Source organism: Molothrus ater, chromosome 1, assembly GCF_012460135.2.
Source record: "Molothrus ater isolate BHLD 08-10-18 breed brown headed cowbird chromosome 1, BPBGC_Mater_1.1, whole genome shotgun sequence".
In the NCBI taxonomy this organism is placed as follows: Eukaryota; Metazoa; Chordata; class Aves; order Passeriformes; family Icteridae; genus Molothrus; species Molothrus ater.
This window is the reverse complement of record NC_050478.2, coordinates 52,763,831-52,791,568: the sequence shown is the minus strand read 5'-3', so window position 1 is coordinate 52,791,568 and position 27,738 is coordinate 52,763,831. Positions and strand designations below refer to the sequence as shown.

General features: G+C 39.6%; 1 protein-coding gene across 8 annotated transcripts in view; it reads left to right on the top strand.

Moving 5' to 3' along the window:
* Positions 1 to 27,738, top strand: part of HECW1 (HECT, C2 and WW domain containing E3 ubiquitin protein ligase 1) — a 251,754-nt gene that overhangs the window by 158,462 nt on the left and 65,554 nt on the right. For 5 of the 8 annotated variants that reach the window (XM_036406656.2, XM_036406655.2, XM_036406658.2 and 2 more), the window contains 5 exons: positions 7,291 to 7,460; positions 17,036 to 17,178; positions 19,179 to 19,279; positions 20,537 to 21,910; positions 25,319 to 25,420. In XM_036406656.2, coding sequence (XP_036262549.1) covers positions 7,291 to 7,460; positions 17,036 to 17,178; positions 19,179 to 19,279; positions 20,537 to 21,910; positions 25,319 to 25,420 — 1,890 coding nt within the window. The remainder of the gene's footprint in view (positions 1 to 7,290; positions 7,461 to 17,035; positions 17,179 to 19,178; positions 19,280 to 20,536; positions 21,911 to 25,318; positions 25,421 to 27,738) is intronic. The other 3 variants (XM_036406661.2, XM_036406662.2, XM_036406663.2) reach the window with 2 other exon arrangements.

Here is a 27,738-nt window from a genome sequence, read left to right as displayed (position 1 = left end):
CTGTAATCTAAAGAATGCAAGAAGATTCTATGCCTTCTGCCATATAATTTTTTAGAAGAAAAAGTTATTAGAGTGGGAGAGGAAAATCTCAAAGTAGGCCAAATCACAAGAAATGCTGAGCAACATGAGTGCATTTCAGCTGCCTTGTATTGCTTTCTCTACCGCTGAGAGAGTCCAGTGAGACCCTATGTTAAAATGAACTGTGTGGAAACAGGTTTTGTTTTCTAAAAAGCCGTTGACAAAGTGCTTTATTCTTCCTGTAGTTTATTGAGTATTTGGTTGGACAAAATCCAACTGTTGTACTGGAGGGTATTTTTGAGAAAAGATTTCTGGATTGAATAAAAATGTCAAACAAAGAAAAAGGTGTAAAATGATCCTTCAAGGCACAAGAATATGACTAGCTTCTTGAGAATGGAAATAGCAGAGAGTTTACACTATGTCACTAGGAGAGTTGTTTACTTCATGTTTGCTTCCTTGAGACTGGAAGTTATTCCTGTGAAAGGCTGGTTTAGATTAATAGGTTCACTGGCAGCACTGATCTCAAAGATAATTTCCCATGATTAAGCTTCTTAATAATTTTTACGATGACTGTATTATTATAGCTTTCATTATTTAAAATACCAAGAGAAATATTTTAAGGCTAATTTAGCTAGACTGAAAAAAGCCTTTAAGGAAAACTCTGCAGTCCACTTAGCATTTACTTTTCAAATGTGTCTTTTCCACTGTTCCCAGTGAATGTCACACTTCCAATAAGGTGGCTGAAAAGCATCAGAGCTCTCTTGCATGAAGTACAGAAGGAAAAAAATGTGCTAAGCTTCCTGAGATGTACCAGCTACTTCACTTGCAGGTTCATGGTTTAACAGCAGTATAATGCATTTGCTGAAAGCCCCTAAAACCAGTCTTGTTGGCTGGTATATTTAGAAAGTGTTATCATGAGGTTTGCATAATATGCCTCCTAGCTCTATGCTGCATCAAATAAATTTTTCCAGGCTTTAATATTTCACATATCTCATGTTTTTGCACACTTTATTTATAAGTGTCCTTGGGGAGCAAATTACCAGAAGATCTGAATATTTCACAAACATTCAGGCATTTATCTCCGTCACACATCTCTGAGAATCTTGTTAGTTGTTTTTGTGGTTTTCGGACCAGATATTCAAGTAATAACAGTTGTCAGTTTATAGAAGATAGAGCATAAATCACAACTGAAAATAGTATATGGTCTGCTAAGGGTCATTATGACAGTAGTTGTTAGCATGAAATGCTTGTTCAGAATGCAGGTATTTAATGGCCTTTATTTTCCAACAATTTTTAAATCCTAGTGGCTGACTTTATAACTACTAATCCCACACCTTTTTCTTACTTGTCAGATCTTGTGTCAAGGTGAGGTGGCTTTTTACCACATCCAGTACACAACGTGCCTATGAGGTATGCCTAGACTAGCAGTTTGACAGGCCTCAGAAAGCTTTGAACACAACTACTCCATTCTCCTATTTAACACAAGACACCTTTCCCCGTGGTGGTCAGCTTTGTGTGAGTTCGGCTCAGAGGTATCTCACAGACAGGTGTGTAGTCAGGATCTGAGGATACCAAGATGGTGCTTTGCTCCAGTGGTTGGTCACTTGCAGTGATAAAAACACCACCTTGCTGTGATAAGGTGTTCAGACTTTTTCTGTGTTTTCATTCTTGATGATTAAAAAGGTAGCCTGTCTCTCAGACATTTTGGAATAATTAATTCCATACTGCTTGTCTTTTATTAATGCACCTATTTTCTTCCTAATATGTCTACTGACCTTTATTTAAACAAGTGAGAAACCCTTTTGGTTTTCTTTGAAGCATTTATAGCTAGAAAAAAAATTTCTCCTCTTTTTTACTGTCTTTAATGTTTTGCCTGGGAGCCCTGTGACAGAAATATTTTGGTTTATCTGATCCACTTAGTCTTTTTTTTTTAATCTCAGACCTTAAAATACCTTCTTGTGTAACTACACTAGCCCTTTCTTTTTTTCCTGCATTTTATTTTAAAATAAAAGCGAAGTCTGTCTGTCTTTATGTCTGTAGTTTCTGAGAGCAAAAAGAAGCACTTTATTTAACATTTTGCATATCATCAGTTGCAGAATCTCATTCAGTAGCTGATCAAGTCAGTCATCTCTTGTACTTCAAGTAGTATCTTTCTCAATTCCTCTGCATTAGTTTGCTGTGTTGGACTTTAATACTTCCTGTCATTGCACATTACTGTTTGATTTCTAGAATAGATTCCTTAATATTTGCTTCTTGGAATCTAATTAATATCAGATGCAATACTTCTGCAAATCCATGCTCACCTTCTTCCAAACAGATGATTGCCAAATGAAGTTTGGTATTGTACACTGCTTTATGAGTCAAATTGGCATTTTAGTAAATGCAATATTGCTGTGCTCTTACTATTGAAATATTGTTCCACTGACAGTAACTAAAAGTATTGCTTTAAGAGCACAAGGATGAGAGGCAGTACCTATTTGCCTCCCATTGAATCTTGAGCAAGCAGAGTTTTGTTGTTCCTTTCTTTGAAGCCATGCCTGTATCTTAGGCAGCTCAGCTCAGTAGATGAACTGCTGCACTCTGAGACTGGTTCTTCTTGTTCTGTCCAAGGTCTACAAAAGAAACACTGACATATCAGCACCCTGGCAATTACCTTCTCTCATTGGTAGTCTGTCCAGATACCAGTCCTGTTCAAGTATGTTTCTTCAGTGTCAGAATCAGAGCTGATAGCTCTTTGGGAATTCACAAAGGAAATCTGAAGGGAAATGCATTCAAGATGGAGTTGTCCATTGACATCCAAATTAGCAACTCTTTAGTTGTGATGGATTATGAAGATGGTTTATTGTGCTTTGATACATGAACTATCAGGATCTCAGTAAGATGACAGTATTTTTTACTTTCTGCCATTAATGAACAGATCATAGAATAAATTCCATTTTGTTATTCTTCAAGCTAGATCATAATCTAAATTGACCATGGCCATTCCAATAAGACTAGTGTCTTTCCAGTGTACTGTGAACTTCATTAGTTCTGGTTTTAGGTATATTCTGGGTAAGTTTGGCATAACTCAAGATGTCTTCATTCCCTCAAGGGGTCAGAGGGCTTATAAGGAATATGTCTCCTTTTGTGGTCCTGAGATCATGAGGCTGGTATGCCAAGATGAAAAATGTGAATTTGGTGGGTTGAGCATAGAATTTCTTAGGGTTAATAACCTCTGCGTAAGTGCCAGTATAGATACCTGCAAGACATCAATTGTCATCACTTGGATGGTGCTGGGGAACACAAAGAACATTCAATATTTGGCATTTGTTGAAAGGAATATGCCACCCGTTTTAAAATATGAGTATCTGTTTCTCAAAACTAGTAGCTCTGGTACTTACTAGTCTTTGACCCTTCTGTTGGGCTGTAGACTCTAGAATCTTCAGTAGAATATTCAGCAGAATATGTACCATCAAGAGACCAGAGGACTGAGTCTTCTTAAGACACATCTATAAACTGCAAAGAGCAGCCTTGTGTGTTATTTATAGGAATATTCCAAAGTCTTCTTATCCCTTGGGGAGAACAGCTTTGAGCTCCCTTAACTTACTCCTGACGTATTGATGACCAGACTAAATGTAATTAATTTAGATAACAGACTGCTCCAGAGTCTGGTTCTCTGATTCTCCATCCTTTTCTGTCACGCTCCTGTATGGAGCATGGGTCTGGTTGAATACCTTGCTATGTCTGTGGGGAATTGAAGAACTATCTTTGTGGTAGTTTTGCTCATCATTTCTGTCAGAGAGTCTCCTTGCTGAGCATGACAAAATGTGACTCTTCCCTGAGCTTTTGGAAGCTTAATGACTTCTATTGAGGCAAAATCAAACATCGTAAAACACAGATGTGTTCTAGCTGAGTTGTTGGAATTTACATACCCACCTGGCTCAAATAAATGCACTGGTTCACCACAGAAATAGCCTCCATCACTATCCAGCCACCAGTGCCCCAAAGTTTGTGATGCTTCATGGTGAATAGATTTGCTCAGTGATCCTTTATAAAGCAGACAGGGAAGTTTATGGCACACCTTTGGGACAGAGGGAACATGCATGCAAGTGACCCAGTGTAAAGGTTCCTTAGGTCTCATCCAGCCATCTGGAGATCAGCATATATGGAAAGAAAGCTCTGGAGTTGGAACAAATTCATAAGTCACTTGGGGACAGCAGCAGCCAGGAGTTAGTACAAGTCATTTTTCTCCAGTAAAGACAGCCTAGCTGAAATAGGATGCATGTACTTAAAAGTTGTGCAAGTCTGTGGCAGTGAAAGGCTGTAATTACTTTGTCTTTACCTGGATTTCTTCCTTCTGTCATCTGTCATGAGAGATAGCCTGACATTATTAAGCTGTTAGATGTATATAACCTCTTTCACACTAAAGTGTGATTTATGAGTGAATGAGAAACTGACATATGGTATATTATTAAAAATATGGTATATTTTTTTAAAAGACTGGATTAAAATACACCTTTGCAAACCACAGATGAGTTATCTTCATAGCATTTCCTCATATGTCTCCAAGAAACACACTCTAAAATAAGAGTGTAGAGCAAGGTATGTCCTAGCCTTCTGGAATTCATTCGTTCAACCAAAGATTTAAATTCAGTTAGCTTCAGACCTTCACTTCAAAGTTTAGTATCGCCTGAACCTTTTTCTGAAGATGATAGAGAAAAATATTTGCATTTGGGAAGTCAGAATTCTTCTGTGATTCTTCTGTTGGGGAGTTATGCTGGAGTGGTAAGAGTTACAGCAGCAAGTTACAGCAGATAGTTACAGGACCTACAGATAGGTTTTGCTTCAAATGAAATGAAATTCTGCTTGTCTGAAGATATCCATGTAGCTTTATTAAGAGCTTTTTGAGTTTTGATGCCCTGTTTTTCACAGTGATGAGAATTTGTGGTGAGATATAAAATTGGGATATTTGTCCTTGGGAAAGCTAATCCTGCTAGCCCTATTCATACTCTGGACAATAAAATTGAAATTTCTAACTGACTTTTTTTTTTTAAATCTGTATTACTGTGTAATTTCAGTAAGAAAATTACACAAACAAATTTTTGTGCCACGTGCTTTGCTAAATTACTTTTTTTCTCCTCATCTGAATACAAAAATGAGACTATTAACTGAGGCTGGGAATACCTTCATCTTCATGGCTGTGCTCTAATTCCCATAACTGGAAAGAGGCTGGCAAGTCATCCTCAATGTATTTTCTTTATGATACATGATCTATAAATATACATAATTGAGTGCTAGGTATTTTCTATCAGTAGAAAAATATCAGTATTTTGTTACTCAGTGGTACCTAAAGATAGCATGGTCTCTCTTTGAAGGAAAAAAAAAAACAACCCAGAGACATATACAGCAATAAATATTTCAGTTTCAGATTCTTTTGAGGAAGTATCAGAGAGAAAGAAAATAAGATCCCAGAGGTCTTTCTCTCCTTTCATATGTTAGCAGCCTGAGCTGATGGACTGCTGGTCCTTGTCATTCATACTCATTTTGCAATCTTGGTTTCTATTTCTTGAATGCATTTCTAACAGTACAACTTCCAAAGCAAAAGAGTTTGCCATATAGAATTTCAGCAGGGCTGTTAGATGAGATACATGCTAGCTACACAGAGATTTTGCACTCAGAAGACAAAAAAGGGGGAAAAAAATCAGTGTTATCTTTTTGAAGCAGATAATTTTCTTTGTGTGATAGGATTGCTAGGATTGTGGCAGTACATAGTTTCAGCAATGTACTTTCAAATAAGCTCTTACTTAGTAGTGATGTCCTCTATTTTTTGTTTGTTTGTTTGTTTGTTGTTGTTTTTTTTGTTAGAGAATGTCTCAAGAATGAGATTCTTAAAATACAGTCTCTTTCAGGACCATCTGTGCAACAGCTTTTGAATATGTGCAGCATGAATATTGTGGTGGAATAGATGATTAAAACCAACTGAAAGAAAAGCAATTCTTTTTAATTTGCACATTTTATTTTGTTGGCTATTGCCATATGTTAAGGAAGCAACACACAACTGGGTTTGATACAGCTATTTTCTAGAAAAAATACTGATGATGGTGTGCAGTGTGTATGATTTTCAGAGTCATCCAAAATATCTGCCTTGAGGGTTTTTCATGGTCTCTCACAACCTGCCAGAATAATTGGGTTTTTAATCAGAAGAGAATTAGAAGACTGTGAAAATTAATGTTTTCAAAAACTGCCAGGAGAAAAAATATGTGTTTAAATTGAATGTTTAGGTATGCATCTCTGCAGTTTTAAAAACCATTATGTCTAATACTTTTTATCTCTCCAATACAGCAAGAGGAAATAGGCAGAATGCAGTACAGTGCTTATAGCCCAATGTGAATAAAGCTTTAAATAGAGGAGAATCTTCATGCAAAGAGTCGTGGAAAATAAATTAGCTACTGAATTCCCTAATAGGAATAAGTGCTTATATGTGCCAAAGCAAGCTTAGAAATGCATCTGGAAAAAGAGAAGACCGAAGGGGTCAGTCAGACTGAAAACTGAGCTAAAATCATTGAAATACCAGCAGATTAGTTTGCATTTCATCAGCTTCACAGGGACAGATCATAATGGGCATTGTGTCTTTCTTCAGAATGTTGTGGGGAAATTTTCAAATAGGTGCCTAGGCATTTTCTGTGTGTGCAACATATATTACGCTCCCTGGGAGTTCTGCAGCTGTAAAACCCTGCTTAAAATTTGGACATTATAGACAAGAGTTTTCTTGAGGTGAAGTTAACCCATGTAGGGAAGAAAATGATTTAAAGTGGGTAAAATGTGTAAAATTACTTCTTATATGGAAAAGAGTGGTGTAAAAGGTAAGATCTGTACAATGGTAAAATTGATACCTAGGAAAAATGGCATCCATTGGATACCAAATCCATGACTTTGACATTAAATGACAGGATCTCTTTTTCATAGGTCCTTCCACTACTGTCAGGCTAAGCAAGTGCTCAGCTTATTAGAAAAATACATATATCACTTGAAGTTGCATAAATATTGATTTAGAAGCTGAATCAGTCTGCACAATCAGGCTTTAAATTTGCAGTTTCATTATATAATGATTTGTAAATTCTAAATCACAAGATCATTATGGTTTGGTATTATATTGCCTTACAATAAACATAGTGATTTTTTTCACATTCCTGCCATATTGTTTGAGTTCATTACCAGTTCCCTATGTACTGTTCCTAGCATCCCAAAGAGATGCCTGGAATGTGAAAAATAATCTGCTTCTTTACCTTTCAGATTTCCAGGCTTTTGGTCTGAAGAAAGGGATGTTCTTCAATCCAGATCCTTATCTGAAAATTTCCATCCAGCCTGGAAAACATAGCATCTTCCCAGCCCTTCCTCACCATGGACAGGAGAAAAGATCTAAGATCATCTGTAACACCGTTAACCCTATCTGGCAAGGAGAGGTAAGCAGCTGGAGAGTTAAGCTGAGACTTTTCTTAAAGCATGGACATTACTCTAGTACTATCTTTTTTTTTTTTTTTAATTGAGTTCTTGGCTAAATAGTTGTTGAGCTAACTGTGTTTGATGTATTCTATGAGTACTTGTCTCAGTAATTAGCTACAAAGATGGGTGGTACATTAAAACTTTCGGTATACTTTCAGTGTAGGTTGTACTTCATTGGTGCAGTTTATAAAGTTTTTAATTAATGAAGGCAGGCATGAAACAGAATTGAAAAATAAACTTGCATAGCATGAAAGGCTGCTGCTAGATTTTATAGTGTTCTTACACAGAGACATTATATGAAGCACAACAAGTATGGCATGCAAATAAAGAGAAGCAATATGACTGAAAAGCATTAGTGGCAACACAAATCAAAGGCAACTTTGGCACATTTGGCCATCACCTTGAAGAAGTAGTCTATAGTCTGCTTCTTTTTGTTGGAAGGACTTGTACGTATTAATGAGATCTGAGAGTTCAATTGCTGCCTGCTGTTTTTAAATTACATGCAAAATGGCAATAGGCAGAAAAGAATAAGGAATCTCTTTGGAATTAAAGGAGCCTGACATACTGGGTGTGATTTGCTGGTGTGTTCTGTCACAACAATATCTCCACTGCAGGAAAGAGTAAAAGTAAATAAATACACTGCACAGATTTATTCAAATTAAAATGCAAATTGTAAAGTAGCTGAGGGATAATTAGGTCAAACTCTTTAGAGATGGAGCTGTGAGTGGGCAAAAAGACATCAGAAATAGGATTGAATTCTCCTACCTGAAGAAATTAGATACCACATCAGGTTACGTGGTGGGTGGGGGAGGTTGTATGACTGGAAAAACAACCTTGAAACTAGTCAGAGAAAAATGCCCTCTAGCAGGACTTAACTGAGAACATTGAGGCATCCACCAAGTCATAACTTGCCTGTGGAGCCAAGCATCAGATGTATCACTTGTGGAGATGGTCAAGCTAGAACTGGCATGGAAGATCAGGCAGTTGGCAGAGACCTTTCAGGGAAGTGCATAAGACCCAGAACTAGAGGGGAGCAGGTGTGAAGGGGAAACTTGCTCTCTGTGTGGGATGCTCAGTACATAGGGTTGTGGCTCTGATAAAATGTCACGGGTGTCTTCTCCTCAAGCTGTGCCAAATGGCTGAGTTTGTGGGCTGACATTTCTTTTCCAAGTGGAGTTTGGCAGCAAGAAAAGGAGAAACAATGAAATGGCCTAATTATGGACAGGGCAAGGCAAAAGAGCACAGCTGACTTCCAGCTTTGCTGTTCAGCCCCCAGGTTTTCTTGATCACATGCAAGCGTGCTCCTTCTCCCTTTCTGTTGTTAGCCTGTGAGGGGCAAGGGAGTGTAAAATAGCCAAGCCATGGTTAGCATGTTCTCCTTCTGCCTCCTCCTCAGCTGATACTGGGATGTTTAACTGCATGCATTTGTGCTGCAGTCTGTGCAATCAGCCTATCTGAACTCCTTGTTTTGTTACTGAAAAGCTTCATTGGGTTCTGCTGCACAGAAGACCATAGATCTGATTTTATGCAACCTTCATGGGACAAGGGGAGAAGGAAGACTGAAAACTCTTGCTGAATCATGGTGGTAGCCGTTCTTCTGTCCACCCTTTTCACTCATGGATGTGAATATATGAAGTGACAAAATACTGAGGACTCATACCCATTTCATTAAGAATATCAGTCACAAGTTGTTTTCGCAAAAACAAATTTTAGCAATGTATCATTTCAGAAGGGTCATTCTTTTCTTAGATTCTCTGTCACTCCATGTGAATAGAAGGCAAATGTTCTTTTTTTTTTCAATTGAATCACCTATCTGATTTGTATTGGATGCTAAACTTAAAAAAAATCTGAAATGGAGAAATAAAATTATTGAAATATCTGCAGACTAAGATCTTTCTATATGTTCTTGATTACCCTTGAGCAAATTCAGAGTCAATTCAGTTTTCAAGGGCTTCCGTACTTAAAGTCCTACAGACTAAAAGATGACTGATTTATTTATATTAATTTGTTCTGGTGTTCTTCCTCATATACTTACTAGGCTGTTCTGTTTGTATAGTAACCACCTGCATTATACAAACACACTGGGAGCACCCTGGTACCTCAGGCAAATTTTCATCTGTCTCATGTAATATTGATGATCATCTTCATTTCATAGGCTGTTCAAATGCTGTTCAGCACAAGTTATCCTGACTTAAAGCTATTCTTCCATTGCTCTGATTTGCAGTACTTTGTACCAGGAGACTTAAGGAAATGGAAATTCCTTACGGATAAGGAGTAGCAAGTGACAACTTGACACTTGCAGCAGGGCTCACCGTAGAGGTGAAATAGCCCTCACACTGAGAATTGTTTGCTGAGACAAGTAAAGCCTTATGTGGTGACTTCTCCTCATAGATGTCATTTTGAACATGTTTCTATGTGTTTCCACATGCTCTTCAGAAACATCTGTAATGTTAAATAAGTGAGTGCCTGGAAATCACATGGCACTGGACAGCTTGACTCTACAGTCCCAGATTAAGCGGGTATTGCCCTCCCAGCCCATACAGTTGCAAAAGCACAAAGGGTGAATAGTCCTATCATGCTGGTTGGAGATAAAATGCAAAGAAAATCTCAGAAGGAAGTGCCCATTTCCCAACTCTTGTGTATATGTAATGGAATTGAGAAGAGTGGATGCTTATCTTCTAATATAGATAGTAGAAAAATAATGATACTAATGACACATGAAAAAGAATAACAATATTTCCATATTGTTTCATATTGAAACAATGTGCGTGCTGTCATATTGTTTGGAAACAGCTCATTTAAAAATATTTAATTTTTCAGAAATCAGTGAAGTGATACACAGCTCAGACAAGTAATAGATTACAGGAACAAAGCAAAGTGGTTTAAAAAGTAGTTCACATACCTCCAACTGGATAGGAAGTTCTATGGTTTGGCAGATAAAGTACTTCAGGTTTCTGGACTTTACCTTAGATATATTTATGGTATTTCTTTCTTAACTATGGCAGCTTGAGCAGACTGGTTCCTCAATTCTTGTTTTATTTACTGGTGAGTGGAAGGAGAGCTCTGAGGAATGGCCAACGAGATGATGATAAAAATTGGCTGATGGAACTGCTCAGCACACTTAAAGTAGTAGAATGTCATCTGTTAAATAACACATTGAATTTCAACTCCAGTAATCTAACTCTGGAGGAGTAGATTGCCCTAAAATGAGAGCCCACTACTAGGTTAAAACAATCTCAACTTCTGTGGTTTCACTCCTTGTTTCTTTGCCTCAGCTTTTACAAACACTATTAAAATATAGTGTGAGACAAAAGAGTGTTTGGAATGGCTGTCTTATCACTTTGAAGAGAGCCACATTTCACTAGTGAATTAATTGATGTGAATAAGCAGAGAGCAAGAGTGCATAACAACCAGCAGTTAGTATGTCAGATCTGATACACAGATGTACAGGATTTTCATGCTCTCTGCACCTCAGATAACTCACAACCTTTCAAAAATATTGCACTTGAATAATTTCTCACGTAAGCTGTCTCTTGAGATTACCAATGCAAAATCAGAAGGAAGCACTCGGGCTTGAACACCAGTGGGAGGTGGCTTCTGTAGTGCAGGCCATCATCAGTGATAGAAGCACTGAGTTTGGATGCTGCCTGCAGGAATGCCAAGATGCAGCTGACTCTCTGAGTGCTGGTGTGTGACTGCTTTTCTTAATGCAGAGTTATAACTTGGGCAATGATTCGGTTATCCTGAATGCTGAAGTGGTATGTAATAGACCACCCAGCAGTTCTGGGACTGAAAAACATTTGCCAAAGTAGCCAGATGAGGCAGTAAGGGGTTTATGTAAGCTCTGTTCCTCTCTAGATGCTTTATGTTGGCTGATAAAATGGGTGCTACCTGATGTAGCACAAACCTAGAGTCATACAAGCAGGGGATACGTGAGCAAAGCTGAGTCTTTCCAGAGCAGAGTAAAACCATTGAAGATGTTTTATATATTTGAATCAACAGTATAAATTTACACTAAAGTGGGTTGTGCTTGATCTGATTTGAACACTAGAATGCTGTCAGCCATACCATGGCCTTACAGAATCATTCTATAATTTCAACAGAAGACCAAAATAAAAGCAACAGAAACATTACACTGACTGAATTCCTTATTGTTTAACCTGGATAAGCTTTTCTCCCTTCTACTGCCAAACACAAAAGAATATGCTGTAGGAACTTGGAGGCCTTCGCACCTAAGCATGAAAACAATATACAAGTGAAGTCAAATCCAGATCCTGAATTTCGTATGAGTTTCACCAAAGGTATCATCAGGACTGAGTGAAGCCTTGTGAGTGGTAGCTTCCCTGTATAACATTTCTGCACACATGTCCAGGTAAAGAGTAAAACATTGTTTGACTACACAGACAAGCTGTAGCTTTACAGCTAGAGATTTTAAGTTCTGTTGATGATTGAAGTGTCAAAGCCCAAGACAACTTTAGCTTCTTCAGGAATGGGTTGTGGTGTGAAAAATCATCTAGATTTTTTTTTTTAGGATGTTATTCTTCTAGAACTGTATTTTACTTGCAACTTCTGCATCTAGAAGACTATCAGTCTTGCTAGCTTTGTATACTACTGATGATGAGAGTCTTCAAAGATTTTCAGTCTTTGCTGTGCTAATAAATTCGTAGTCAGTTCTGAGATGAATCTGAGGGAGAAGTCCAGAAAGCCAGTTTTCTGAAGGCCCTATCTGACTTGGAAGGAGTTCAGTAGAAAGGAATGAATCAGACTTTAGAACATCAATGTGTGCATTTATGTGAATCCCTTTTATGGTAGGGAAAAAAATCCCCAACAACTGTGCCATGCCATAATAATAAAGAACCACATTGGATTTGTACCCCTGCAGTCTCTGCTGTGTTCCAGCAGTCTGTCATAGTAGGAATAGGTGTGTCCCCACCCATGGCAGCAGTGGAACTCTGCCCTTGGCAATACTGACTCTGCAGTATTTTGTCTTGTCACTAAGGATTACTGTAGAAAGCTTAAGAAACTGGAATTCTTGATGAGCTTATCCAGCTGTTGGTGCAAAGTAGTTTTATATGGGAAAATAATGACATGTAGAGGAGGTTTTTGAATGAAGAACAGAGTAATACAGACAGAAAGTGGCATGTGCAGTAAGACTGTAATTGTTTCATTGGAGTATTTGAAACAAAACCCACTAATGAAATATTCAGCTGAAAGAATAAATTTATCTTCATCCATGAAATGTTATTCACAGCCTTTTAAGATTTACTTCTGCTTGTATCATCCCTGTACATGAAGGATATCAGAAATAAATTTTATTTTTAATTCTATTGCTTATTCAACTCCAAATCAAGAGTCCAATTCTTCCTGTCACCAGTGTATTAATTTATCTATCTTTATTATACTGACTTTATTATACTGTCTACCAATTATTATGCTGTTTTAAAAGAATTTGACTTGCCCATAACTTGTCTGATTGGTGCTAATGGACATGGTCTGTTCATTTCAGCAATTTCCTTGATAGTGCTATTGAGTCACTGGGATCCGTGTGTATTCAGGGATGCAAACAAATTTGGTAAAAATAAAACATGGAAATGAATCCTCACCAGTAGCTGTCTTTCTATGAAAACTATTCCAAGGTCTGGAAGTGGTTCTATTCTCTTATAAATTGATATAGATGTATTCTGCCAGGTCAGCATTAGCATGGGCCTTTGTTCTTTACCTTATATGTCATGTATTAAGGTCCCCTCAAGATCTGTTCACATTAATTAAGTTAATCATCTGTGTCTGTAACACCATTGCTGAGCCTGGAAGCAAATAGGCACTGAAAACTAGGTTACTGTCTGAAGCTCTTTCAATGGTGTTTACTACAGTGTTTACAGATCGTGCTTGAAGATGCCAGCAGTAATGTAAAATCAGATATACATTTAATCATTGAGATGGTGTGAGAGTATGAAAGTCTCAGCTGATTCTAGGTAGCTTTGATTCTGATGTCTGATTCTGATTCACTCACTGTAAGAGTGAATCTGCTGGAGGCAGCTGTGTAAAATCTGTGTAAATGAAAGGAGAATCCTAATGACTTATTAATGATCGGAGCCAAAATTGATGATACACTGCTTAACCCAAGAAGAGTTAACATGTCAATATGTTGCTGTGATTTTCTTTATCATGCCACTTTTGCTCTTTACTCTCTCTCCATTTCTGTATTTCTGTGGAAATAATTAATTATACCCTATTGATTTTTGATGCCTGAGAAAATATCAGCTAAAGCTTTTCCATTGGCAGGAGCATTTTAAGGATGAGCCTGGTACAGATTCTCTCTCTCGGTGTGTAATAAGTTGCGCTATAATGCTGTAGCTCTTCTGTTAGTGAGGAATTAAAATGATCTCTCTCTACTGTCCTCTACTCCCTCTTTGCATTAAATGTTTAGGAACAAAGCATCATTGCATCTCTTGCCACTGTAGCAAGTGGGGCAGGCATTGACAAATGGCTGAAGAAGTGGGGAAAGTAGAGAAATGTAATGACTTTGCACCTAGAGCAAGTCTGTTTCTTCCCAGACATCATAATTCCAGAGAGATGCAATTGCACCCTAAAAAGGAAATAATTGAAGAAGACATTGGGAAAATAATACACATACTAACTTGTTCTATTGATCGTGGTTCGTAACAATTCTCTGGGTCTGTCTGTAATAGTATTTGTGTTCTATTCAAGAGATCCATTTCAAAGGAAATCTCCTGCTCTCCCCACTAAAGACACTGCTTGTCAGTGCACTTCCAGAAGTGCATGAACTCAATTACTCTCAGCAGAAGGGAAGTGAACAGATGTGCTCCAGGAGTGCACCAAGCACTTTTCAGAAAATAAATGGGAGTAAACTCAATCCAAGGCACCAGCCTGGAGTCACTTCATGGTAAAACCCTTGCAACATGTCTGAATGTGTTAGGTGCAGAGCACCAGCTGTTTTGCTCTCCGGACCCACTCACATTGTACCATAAATCTTCCTAATGCAGACATGGCCAAGGCATTCCAGAGGTTAGGAAACATCAGCCTTCCCAAGGCCTCTTTTCTGCAGCTCACAAGTGCTATTTTTCCCCAATATACCAGGGATTGTCAATCATTGCTTGTGTTCAGACTTCCAGACACCTGACAGACAGCCATTTCTTCTAATAGTCCTAATACTTTTCTAGAGGAAGTTAAAAAGGTTTTCCCCTCCGGAGTGTCTGTACTCTTTTCTAAAACCTCTCACTCAATCTGGGGTTTTCAATCTGGGATTCTTCCAAACGCAAGGGCAGCTGGTTCAGTCCCTCGTCCTTTCAGTGGAGGACCTCCTCATCTTTCCTATAAAGGAGAGCTCTTGCATCCCTAGCTGGTAAGGATCAGATACCACATTGACAAGGTGGGGGTCAGAAGCTATTTCTAGGGCCAGGCCCTCTGCTGAGGCAGTCTGCTGCCTCCTTCGTGGAGTGTGCTGTGTCATGTGTCATCTCAAATTAAAAGAATTTGAGATTTTACAGCAAGTTGGCAGTAAAAATAAACAGGGCAATGCACTGGTAGTTACTGGCTTGGGCTAATCAGTGAATAGAGATTTAACTTCTTGTTTGTTACCTGCTCATCCATATATGACTGCTGTACATCATATATAAATTTGTGGTCTGCCCATTACTTGCAAGAGTTTTGTTCCCTACATTTTATCTAATGCATTTTACTTTAATTTTGGTTGTGGATCAAGTGAAAACTTCAAGTTCTTATAATCACTTAAATAAATTGCTGTGAATTGTTTTTACAGCTGTCCTTTTGTCTGCTATTATACAAATGAACACGTAATCAGTCATTAGACAAAGTTTTCTTCTTGGTCTTTGGACTTGAAACTGTAGCTATTCTGGTAGATGAGTTGCCGCCTGTGTTGAAATCCATTACTTCCTTTGAGATTTTTTTTTTATTTGAGTAAAAGAAAGGCTGAGACGGAGTCACAAACCACCTCCATGAAGCCATTGTCAAGTTTGGTGTAACTCTGAACAGCTGGAGAGTCTAAAGCTTTGGATATGACATTAGAAATGCAGATTCTGATTTTCTTCAGAGTTGCACCACAAGACAATATGTTATTGACCTCAGGAGATTCAGATCATTAAACCTACATTTTGCTTTTCACTTGTGGACAGTTCTCTCTCTACCTGTGTGTGGCGTGCTCCACCCCACAGCGACTATACTTACAATATAGGAGTCAAGAGCACAAAAAAGGAGAATTCATTAAATGGCAAATTGTTCTATGCCACAATAATTCATTTTAAAGTTAATTCCCCTCTTCTGCTTTCAAGTGTCATGAACTGGTAGTTACTCAAGGTTTTTAGCAGGTGAAACAGTAATAGTAAGACAACTTATTTTTTAAGGCAACTTTGTGTTATACATGGGGAATTCAGGTTCTCCTGTTTGGTGCATTTATCTTAATTGGTGGCCTGTTGCAAAGATGTAGAAGAAAACAAGAATAAAATAACACTTTAGCTCATTTGAATTGTTCTTCTCTGATTAATTACATTTTTGCAGGGTGTGATTAACAGAATATCCCACTCATGTTGGTTTCACTTGAAGCCATTTAAACTAAGCATCTCTGAATTAGACCATGATTCAATAGAGCGAGTGATTTAGGGCTATAACTCCAGCTCTTGGTAACCCAGAGAATGATTCTCTTGTGGAGATTGGGTTTGGCAGGGGGAAAGCTAGAAAAATCTTTTCATCCATCTCAATATTCACTTAACACAGAAGCTGTCTTCCAGATCAATACTGACCTCTCAGGTGAACAGTGGTTTGACAGTTTTCCTGCTATTGTGCACCACAGCACAAATGTGATTTTTTGATTGATTATATTCTAGTAGTAACAGATGTTTGGAAAAATTATTACAGCTCCACACCTGTACTGAATTTAGCCAGTCTAGGAGAAAGTAATGTCAAGTTACCGAGTATATTTTCTCCTCACTACTATTTTTAAATTGACCTTTGGGACCTCTAGACCTCTCCAGGTGCCCTAATGCTCTCATGCTTGTTCCTGTAACCTAAAGTATCACTCTCCTTGTTCCTATCCCAGATTTGCATGCACACAGTCTCTAAAAGCTTACTGAAACATTACTGACAAATAGATGTTCTTATGACCAGACCAGCTGAGACAGCATTAAACACATTTCAATGTACTTGGTGACAGGAGCAGTTTTAGATGGTGCTGTTCCTGTTTTTCTCATTATTGTTTGTGAAAGTAGCCTGTGCCGTGGCTTTCCTTCTGGTTGAGCTCTTTGTGAGACTGTGGCTTGAACTGGGACAGGAGACTGATCCAGATAAATAGAGTTTTCAGAGTTCTTCCTTTTTAAGCTGGGGCATAGATGAATAGAAAAGGAGATATTTCAAAACAATCTATCTAAAAAGAGTGATCACGTATCATTCACCTCACTAGGTCCTCACATCTCTGTGCTGAGGTGTTCCTCTCAGCTGTAGTACTCTGTGTTGCTGTGACCCAGCCACCAGCTTATTGTTCTGTGCCCTTCTTTTATTTCAGCAATTCAGCTTTGTCTCCCTGCCCACTGATGTCCTGGAAATAGAAGTTAAAGACAAATTTGCAAAGAGCCGACCGATCATCAAGCGTTTCCTGGGAAAGCTCTCCATGCCAGTTCAGCGCCTCTTGGAAAGACATGCCATAGGGTAAATGTTGCTGCTTACATTGTTCAAAGGGTGTGTTGCTGTTCTGAAGTCCCTGGTGATATATCATTATTGTGATATAATGATGTTGAGGGGAAGTTATTAAACTGACACTTGTCTCATAAATGGTGTTGGTTTTAATTAGACTTTATAGGACTATGGGCCAGACGGAATTTGCTCCATAACTGTTTGCATGGTGTTTTGAAAAGTGAGAGCTGGCATTTAGGAAAGAAAATGTTTTTTGTGTATCATGGCTGCGAATTTGGAGAGTGCAATATTTTCAATTTGAATATTCTTTTAATGTTATCAGCAGGCTCTTTTCATGTTTCAGGGAATTACCTATGGGCTAAAAACATGCCAGATCTGTTTCATCTCTTTTAAATTTCTGGAAAGGGGAAATATTATAAAAATATATACGTGGCATGTTGTAACTAATGCTTTCTGACCCTACCCTGCTGCCAAGGAACAACCTTGAGCTCACAAGCACTGCCCTGCTTCCCCATTGCATGAAAGTCCTGGGAAAGTGTATGCTGCCAAAATAACACAAACCAATTTAAGGAAGATGGATAGTAATCAGAAAAAGTCAAAAAGCTGTCTCTAAGCCTGTAATGTTCAGACCTTGAAGAGCAAGGGAAAAAAGAATCATCTTCTGAGGAAAGCATATGCAATGCAGTTTCCAAGAAGGCATTTCTGATAATTGGATCTCAAATCAGCAGAGCAGCAGGAAGATGAGCTTGTTGGAAGTGTTTTTGAACAGCTGGTTCAGAAACTGGCTGTGATATTGACAGCTGAATCTACCAGAAGGGACTAAGCTACTTCCCTGTTTCTCAAGTAGAGAAGATAGAGTAGCTCTTTAGGAACCAGATGGATAAGAACAGCTTGGGGAAGGTAGTACTCTGTAACTGGTATCACTGGCTTTCCTCTGTATGAGATTTCTCATCATCTTCTGATTATAACTTCCTATTTTACTTCCTTGTTGTAAACACTGTCTATCTAAGGATATACTTTGCCAAGAGCAGTGCCTCCAACCTGCACTAGATCTGGCTCAGTTTTAATACCATCGTGGCATTTAAATCTCAGGCAAGCTCAGTAAGAAGTATGCACACAAGTTCAAAGAGGTTGTACGCAAATCTCAAGGTCGTTTCATTTATATGAGTTTCTGATGCATGTGAAACTTTGCTAGCAAGTATATTTGGCTCAACTGGAGGTGAACTATGTTTCTTTCAAAAGATGTATAAGTATTACTATTTAGTGAACCCGTTACACTCAAGATATGCTTTGCAAAGATTGATTCAGCCTCATTGTGGGCAGCTGGGAAGTTAATCTCTTCTATAGTTTCATTCTGTTCTGAGGGGTGGATGAAGTGTGGCAAAGGGAGGGACCTGCACAAGAACAGAATGGAGTCATTGATCAACCTTGTCAGGAAGGTGTTCTCCTGATATTTCAGCTTCATAGAGGTAAGAGGGGTGGAAAGAGATGAAGAGCAGTCACTCAGCCAGTTTAGACAGAGAAGGTGGTATGCGGGGACTGGCCTGCACAGGGTTTTGTAAACAAGAACAGGAAAGCTGAATTTTACAGACATGGTGAAGGGATGAAAATACAGAAATGTGAGGTTCTATGAAAAGGTAGATGGTCAGATCTGTAGGGAAGCAACTTCTCGTTACAATAGCTGAAGTGGGAGTTGTTTGCTTCCCATGTCGCTATTTTCATACCCATACTGCAGAAGTTTCATTCCCACCATTCTCTCTATATTTATACATATGTGCTTGTGTGTCCCAGAAGCCTGTCTTACTCACTTACTCAGCTGTTCCATTGTAATTGAAGACATTGTCCTCTCCTCTGCCATTTGTTCTCTTGTATGCAAGTCAACATGCCCTCATGGCTGGGATGAATAGCCTTTATGTATTTTATTATGGATTTTTGTAGGACACAGCAGATGTATCTATGCACAGTAGACATAGGGTATGTTATAGTCTATTGTGACAATATTTGTTTTCTTTCAGGGACAGGGTTGTAAGCTACACTCTGGGTCGCAGACTTCCTACAGATCATGTCAGTGGCCAGCTGCAGTTCCGATTTGAGATAACTTCTTCCATCCATCCAGGTAATTCTCGGTCTTAACCCATCATTTATCTAGATTTCTAGAATTTTTCTTTGTTTGTTTACATTCTTTCTCTTTAGAAATCTGCATTAGTTCCTGGCTGTTCTGGGACTTTAGGTACAGTCATGAGCAAAGGGAAGGGCACAAAGTCCTGCATCACAGGATGCATCATGAGTCACAATTTCTTCCCTCTTTCCCCTTAGGACAGAGCTACTGGTGTCTCATGTACCCCGTTATTGACCGTTCCAAATACTCCACTGGGAGAAAATAGAGTGGAAAACTGAAGTCTCATCTGCTTCTCTATTACCTGCCCTAGTGAAAGTGTTATATGGGGTGCTATTTGTAGTCATCTGCATTTGAGCACTTCAAAAGTAAAAATGGAGAATGTAATACCAAAGATGATTAGAAAATTTCTCAATTTAATTATTTTTAATGAAAAAAGTAAAACAAAAAATAATTCTATGTTCCACTTCTTGCCTCCCTCTTGGTTTGGTTTTGGTTCGTGTTCTCTTAGTCACTTCTCGTAGTAATTTGGAAGTGACTGTCATGATTGTCTAAGGTTGAACCTTGGTTTTCGTGTCACAGTCTCAACAGTATTTCTCAGGGACTCTTTGCTTCTCAGGCTCTCTGCCCTCTCTGCTACAGTTTGTCAAGCCAACAGCAGCTGCATTAGTTGCTGGAAATCATTGCTTTTCCCTTGCTGGAAAACCCTGATTTCTGTCTTTTGACTATTTGAATGGCATGAAAGAGCCCAGGTTGTTTGACATCTGAGAGGAGGTGGTACAGATGAGGATCATGTCAAGGGGTCTTTGGGAGAAGTTTTTGCCTTTCAGGGATGACAAACACAGTTTTTTGCATTCTCTGTTGTGGAGTCTTGCCAGCTTCAGTGTGACAAGAAGACCGTTATTAAAATCTCAGAGAAGACTTCTCTGATTCCCATAATATTCCTCTGATGCTGTTCTGGCTCAAGAAGTTTCAAGAAGGTGTTACTTTCAGGTAATGCTGCAAGGAGGCAGGGTGCTGCATACAGATTACCACCATGAGTAAACCCATGATTAAATCCAATCTACAAAGACTGCCTAGCAAAAAAACCTCAGCACTTCTTTATAGTTGTTTGGTTGCCTACTCATTTCAGACTGTAATTTATGCTTTTAATTTTCTCAGATTGCTGTGGATGCTTGTGCCCCCACAGCCAACGCTCTGGTTCAGTCAACATTTCTTGTTAAAAGAGTAAGTAATTCCTTTTCCTGTCTCATACAGATGATGAAGAGGTCTCCATTAGTGCAGATCCTGAGCCAGCTGACCTCCCGGAAAGCCCTGTGAACAACCCCACAGAGGAAAGCCTCGGTGAGCCTCCATGCATCAACACAGTGACCTCAGAAAGTGCAGCTCCAGAACAGCTAAATGGATACAGTGTGAACAGTGTCGATAGCCCAGGGGCTGTCAAACCACCTGGGGAAGTCAACCAGAACAGCTTAAATGAAGAGCTAGCAGGAGATGGGCAGGTTGATGCGGTGCCAGTTCCTGAGCCCTTGGAATCCATCCCAGGAGAAGCGCTGCCTTCTTTGAGTGCTACGGACCTCATGGAGCAGTCGGATCTGACGGCTTGCATGTCTCCTCCTGAGCCTGAAGTTAGGGAAAATAACAAAGTCAATTCTGGTATTCAGGGAGATGGTGGAGTCTTGACCAGCATAGAATCAGTAGATATTGATGAGGTGAGTGCAGATGTGCATGCTGGCAAAGACCTAGAGAAGAGTCAGGATGAAGAAGAAGAAGGGGCTTCAGCCCAGGAGGAGGAAGACAACAAGCTACAACTGAGGACCACAGCAAAGAGGAAAAACAGGCCATGCTCCCTGCCTGTGTCTGAACTTGAGACAGTCATAGCTTCAGCTTGCGGTGAGCCAGAGACCCCTCGCACACACTACATACGGATACACAACCTGCTCCACAGCCTGCCCTCGGCACAGATGAGCAGCGATGGGGAAGAAGAGCAAGATGGTGGTAATGGCAGGGAGAACGATGAGGAGTCTACTGTCAAGGAGGTGATGGATAAGGAGGTGGTCAGTGAGAGTGAGACCATGGCAGCAGAGCCTCCTCTGGAAAACGAGGCTGAAGAGAACTTCAGCCAGAGCACGGTGCCTCCTGGGACCTTGGATGAGCAACTCTCTGACTTGAATGATGGGCTGTTGGATGGGGAGCCCCCCAGGACAGGAAGTGAGAGCGAGTCGAGCTCCAGGCCCAATGGTGACAACGAATGTGAGGCGTGTGACACCTCCTGCTACAGCCCCTCCTGCTACAGCACCTCCTGCTACAGCACCTCCTGCTACAGCACTTCGTGCTACAGCACCTCCTGCTACGACAGTAACAATCGCTTCTCCAGCCACACGCGCTTCTCCTCCGTCGACAGCGCAAAGATTTCCGAGAGCACGGTCTTTTCCTCTCAGGATGATGATGAGGAGGAGAACAGTGCTTTTGAGTCAGTGCCAGATTCAGTGCAGAGCCCTGAGCTGGACAGGGAGCAAGTGGATGGCTCCTCCCAGTGGCCAGATGAACTAGTAGCTCATGGTGGGAACCCACAGAGAGCCACAGAGGGTCTAGACACCCCAGTAGCAGGTCCAAGCAGCAGAAGAGAAGGTTAGATCCTGAGTACTGATGCTCTGGGTGACCCTGATTATCTAGATGTCACAGAAGGCATCAGATAATTGAGGTTTCAGCTCACGGTTTATTTCTTACAAACTCAGGGGCTGTGAGCTGGGCCAGATATAAGGGAGGGTTGGATAATTGAGCCTGTCCTTAAAAATCCCAACAAAACCAACTAAATCAGGTAGGGATCCATATTTGTGAATTACTGTAGATATACATGCACCATTATAAAATCAACATCAGTTACTTTAGTTACGTGGCAGATCAGCATTATCACATCCACCAACTCATTCCTTTTTTCCTGAGATTTTTCCATATCACGTCTGATGTGCTGCCATGTCTCTGATAGTCAGTGAGAGGACCAGCTTGTGCTTGTCAAAGGGCAGATATGCTGATTTGCACCACATAAAGGTTTGGGCCAGTTTCTGTAAATGTTTGTTAGCCATACATAGTCATAAGCTCTTACAAACACAGTTTTCGAGCCCCATTTGTTCCAATTCTCCAAGTGTCAAACAAATGTACCTCAGATATCACAGATCATATGGAAACTCAACAGAGATTTATAATTTTTCTCAGATACTTTGGAAATTTCACTATATTAAATAAAATTCTCATATCCCTATCCTTCCCTAGAGATAGAATATACTTTTTTTTTTTTTTTACCTTTGTAATTTAGGTACTATTTTTTCCAATTCCTTGACAGTTACATTAAGTCACCCCTTTGGTAACTCCTTTCATGCTCTCTGCAGTTACATGAAGAGGGGGAGTTGATCACTCCTCTCTTTTTCAGCTAGTGTCTAATTTTTCTCCAGCTGAAGAAGTAAAGGACTCAGCTGCAGCTCAGGAGTATGCAGCAAGGTCAAGAGGTAGTCTTTGCACTCCCTAATTCTGAGTCATCTGTCTCCCTCTGTAAGTGACACCAAATTAAAATGGCAGCAAAAGGATAACCTGTTTGGGTATCACTGAGGAACTCCAATCAAAGCATTCATCTATGTTTTCCTTCTCCATTCCCAATTTATTTACTCACAACTTCCTTTACCACAGACCCTACCCCTGCAGAAAAAATTTACACCAGCCTGTGTAAATACTTTGTAGACAGCTTGGACTAGGTAATTATTGAGTCTGTAGAGCAGAATCTAGTAGAAATCATAAATTTTCAGAAGTACACAGGCATAGACACCCCGCTTCCTTCCTTGCAGGCGAGAGCCTTTGCTTGTGAACAGCATTTACATGCAAGTATAGCTAAGAGGGCACGAGCTTGTGTATGTGTGAGATCATATGTGCAGGTTTGGTGGTTGTTTTGAACTGTGTGAGCTTTTGATAGGGGATGTGGTGGGAGAGGGTGTCATCTGCATATGGATTCAGTACAGTACAGCACCAAGACTTGAGCCTCCTTAAAGAGCACTGCAGTGTCCATGGTGGCTTTGCCTTGTTTAGCTGAGCATGTGTCTGAAGGGCGGCCCAGCTCTTAGCACTCTCTCGGTGTCACTGGAGGTGTCTCAGTCAGTGTGCATGTTGCTCCATGACTTGACAGCTGTTACAAATCCAGTAGATGTGGTCACCTCCACCCACTCCAGGTGACTGACACTACCATGCTTCCGCTGGCTTGGAGTAACTATCTTGACTAGGGGAGAGTCAATTGTGGTGAGGTAAGTAAAGAAACATAGGTGGGTGATCTGGTAGTCGGTGCTACACCTGTAGTAACAGCACAATTTTTAAGGCTGTGAGAGATGGACTTTTAGCACTGAGTCAAAAACTTATGTAACTCTGCTGTCTGTTCAAAACATGCAGCAGATACATCTGTGAGATACGCCTATACACAAGTGGTTTAATGAAGGCATTTAACAGGCCATACGGTACCATCAGAGCACCTAGAAGGGGGAGTATTTTTATCTAAGTGATTTTTCTCATTTCTGAGAGGTGTGAGATTTTTCACAGTTTTATACAAAATTAGCTTCTGCATTCTGCATTGGCTGTAGGTTTTTTTAAGGAAAAAAGTATTTAATTATTTTTGGTAAATTTGTTTTTACATTTGATTGGTATATGTTTAGGGATCTTTACAAAATGCTCATTCTCTGTCTGTTAAGATTATAACATTAAAGAGAGCTAAACCAGCTGGTACATAGTGAATTTGGCTTAATATTCCAGAATCACCAGAACCATTCAGCTTAATATATCTTTTTCCATAAGCTGCATCTTTCTGATTCAAGTAAATGTTATGTTTATGCAATTCGGAGGGTATCTGTATTAACAAGCCAAGCTGGAAGTTATAGTCAAAAACTGTTACCACACAGTATGCAAATATGTCCATTAGTAAGATAAATAGTCCTGGTTTCTAAGATTTTAGAGACAAGGCAATAAGGAAACTTTATTCTGGAACCTGTGAAATTTTAGCATGTTAAGTCTAAGATATGGAATGCTTTTTCATCCCTACTAGAGCGTCTTAGTTTCTTAAAGGATTCTGTAAGCATTGACTTGATCTTAAGTTACTTGTTCCTCTCAACAGAATGTGAGTTTGGACATTTACTTAGGTTTCATTTATTTCATATTTAAATATGGCAGGGTAATTGGAACAAGACAATCTTTAAGGTCCATTCCAATCCAAGCAATTCTATATATGGACATATATACAATGCTAGTGTTTAAAAACTTACTTTGCACTGTATCCTGTGTGACTATTTTTTCTTTTTCTTCTTCTTCTGCTTCTTCTTCTTCTTCTTTCCCTCTTCTCTATCTCAGGTCTTCCTTCCTTATCTCAGATCCTGACTATATCTCACTATCTTTTATCCTTCTCTTCTACCACCTGTCTCCTACCTGTTTCTGGTCCTTCTCTCATTCTCTCTCCTTCAACCCAAGATGGACTCGTTGAATTTTGAAAAATACCCATGGAAGGGGATGATCTTCTGCTTTGCAGGGACTGTAAAATCCTGCCATTACAGTCTACGTATGCAACCATTGATCTTTTTGAAAAAGAGAGAAAGATCCAAGGCAGCTTTTAGCCTTTTATTCCACTGATGAATGAGTAAAAAGTTGGAACCAGGATTTTGCATGTTCCTGCCAGTTGCTGCAGAAGCTTGAGCTTAGTTGTACATGAACAGTATTTCTCAGACATCAAGCCTGATTCTTCTATCGCTTACACTTGTGTGTCTGTGAGTCCAGAATCTGGCCCATAACAGTTCAGCATTGACTCAAGAGACTTGACTGCATTATTTTAATACTTCTTTGCCTTATGATTTTGCCTTCATTAAAATAATGCCTTGAAAATAGGAATACCCAGAGATGCTAGTACATCAGGTTAACCTATTTTTAAAATAATCACTTGTTTTACAGTAACACATTTTTGAACCACATTGTAAAAACAGTGAATGACTGTCAATGTCTTGAATATCTTGTCCATAGGTGATTGTCCTTTACTCCATAATTCTCAGCCAGTCAGCCAGCTTCCTTCTCTGAGGCCTGACCATCATCACTACCCAACTATCGATGAGCCTCTTCCACCAAGTAAGCTTTAGTTTTTTTATTTTATTGCATTTTTTCAGCTTTTCCTGTTAACTCAAACAGTGTAGAGGTCAGTATGTCTTTCTGAAGAACCCTGTGTGTTCTGTATATACATTTTCCAGAACCCAAGCAATATGCCCTTTTGTTTCCCTTATTTGATCCTGACTTCAAATGTTGTCATGTTGTTTTGGACGAGCTCCATAACCTCCCTCTCTGCCTTCGTTCATCTTCTTCCCTGAAATGGAAATATTATTCTGTTTTTCCAGTCAGTGTGTTCTGACTTGAATGATTGGGATCTGTCAGTTGTTCTGGAAGCCTGGCTATAAGGCTTTCTGTATGGTGTATCAGCAGAGTACTCTGATTTTTCTGTAATGTTTGTCTCCAGGTATTCTGTAACCAACTTCAAAGATGGTTTGGGATGGCAGTCCCTGTGGTCTGTCACATCTGCATGCAGGTCCAGCAGCAACCCTTTCACAGTGAGGATGCTCCTGGGACAGACAGGTCCAAATCTGAACCAAACCAGCAGAAATTGGGAAAAGGCAGCTTATGTGCAGTGTTCTTGTTATACTGTCTTTGGATTTGATAATCCGTGGATTTGTGTTCATTATGCACTGCAGTGGAGTCCACACTTGCACTGAATAAAAGTGAGAGGGTTTTGAATAGTGTGATAGATTAGCAGCCTCATAATACGGGATTTTTAACACCAAAGCAGCTGCTGGAGTTGTTTGTCTCTGTAGCCTTTTCTCTAAGGATTCCCGGAGGATTACCCTGCTCTTGCACTGGCGTTCGGTGCCCAGCAGAGCGCACTCTGTGCCCTGCGACGTGCGGCCGATCACCTCCCAGCTGAGCGCAGGATTTCACAGCCTGAAATGTGCCGTGCCTCACAAAAACAACCGGGCACACAAACAAAGCGCTCTGTTTTCTTCAAAGCCCAAGACGGGAACACACTTATTTGGCCTATGGTGCCCTTGACAAATAATTCATCATTTGCCAACCATGCTGTCAGTATTCCCTGAGCTGAAAATAGCCTTGGTGCTGGCGTCAGCTGCACAGTAGCATGAATGATTCAAATGCCTTCAGCCCAATAAAGTCTTTTTAGAGTCCCACTGTGGCTTGCCAGTGAGTGATGAAATGGGAATGGTTACCTCTGTAACAGGGAAATATTTCTCTTCCTCCCACTCTTACCGCAACACTTCATGGATCGGGCACATTCCCTATTAGATGACTTAATGATAGCACACCAACACCAGCTCAGGTAAACAGAATATACTGTAAATCTATTCCATGTTCTTCAGCACCAATTTAATACATTTTTCCTCTTTCTTATAGTTATCCTCAAAAGGCAAGTATTTCTACCATTGGTTTTCTCAAGTGTTTTCACAACAGAGTATAAGGACATGAAAGGCAATATGTGATGATAAAGTACAGAAGCGATATCCCTTTGTAGGATATTGTTTCAGCATTAGCATATAACACCATTTTTACAATAAAGGCTGACACTGTGGACTTAAATATACTGATCTTAATAGGAATAGATGTACTAAGTTAACTTTGAGTGGGAAAAAAAGTTGAATTGAATAATATCACTTAGGAAACTGATTTCCAAAAAGTCTCCATGGAATTTTACTGTAATTTCAAAATGAAAACCGTAGCCTTAATCTAGAAATTTTTTGGCTCCTTAAATTCAGTATTGCTATCTCAGTGCCTTTAATAACTCCTAATCCTAGATAAATAGGTCTTCAATCATGTGAAAGGAAAAAACTTTATATTTTAAACCCAAGTTATATGATCAAAGCTGGCTTGCTTCTCATGTGCAGTGTTGGCTTCCATCTACAAGTAGAGGTGAAGGTAATCTGCCAGTGCTGCAAGTTCAGTGTTGACTGATTTTATTTAGGTCGTGGAAAATCTTCTGAACAGTCTTCTTTCTCTTTTGAATAGTTTTCTGAATAGCTTGATTTCATCATAACCCCACAACAGCTGGGCTTGAGGAGGAAATTTAATTTCAGACAGTTTTATTTGGGAAAATGAAGAGAAGAGATTCATTATTTATGTAGGAGTTTCCTAATGACCAGTCTGAAGGCTAAGTCTGATACGAGATTAACAAAAGATTTGCAGTGTTTGCACGGCCTCATGACGGCATTACCAGTCACCCCTTATTATGCCTGTGTTTGGAAACCCTACAGAATTGAAGCCAAGAAAAATACAAGTGCCCAGTTTAGAGCTGTGCTTTGCCAAAGGTGTGGCTGAGCTTGGAAAGGAAAAGACAATGCATTTTCTTTGCCCTCATGATCCTGCCAGAAAAAGTTGCATCTTCTGATATA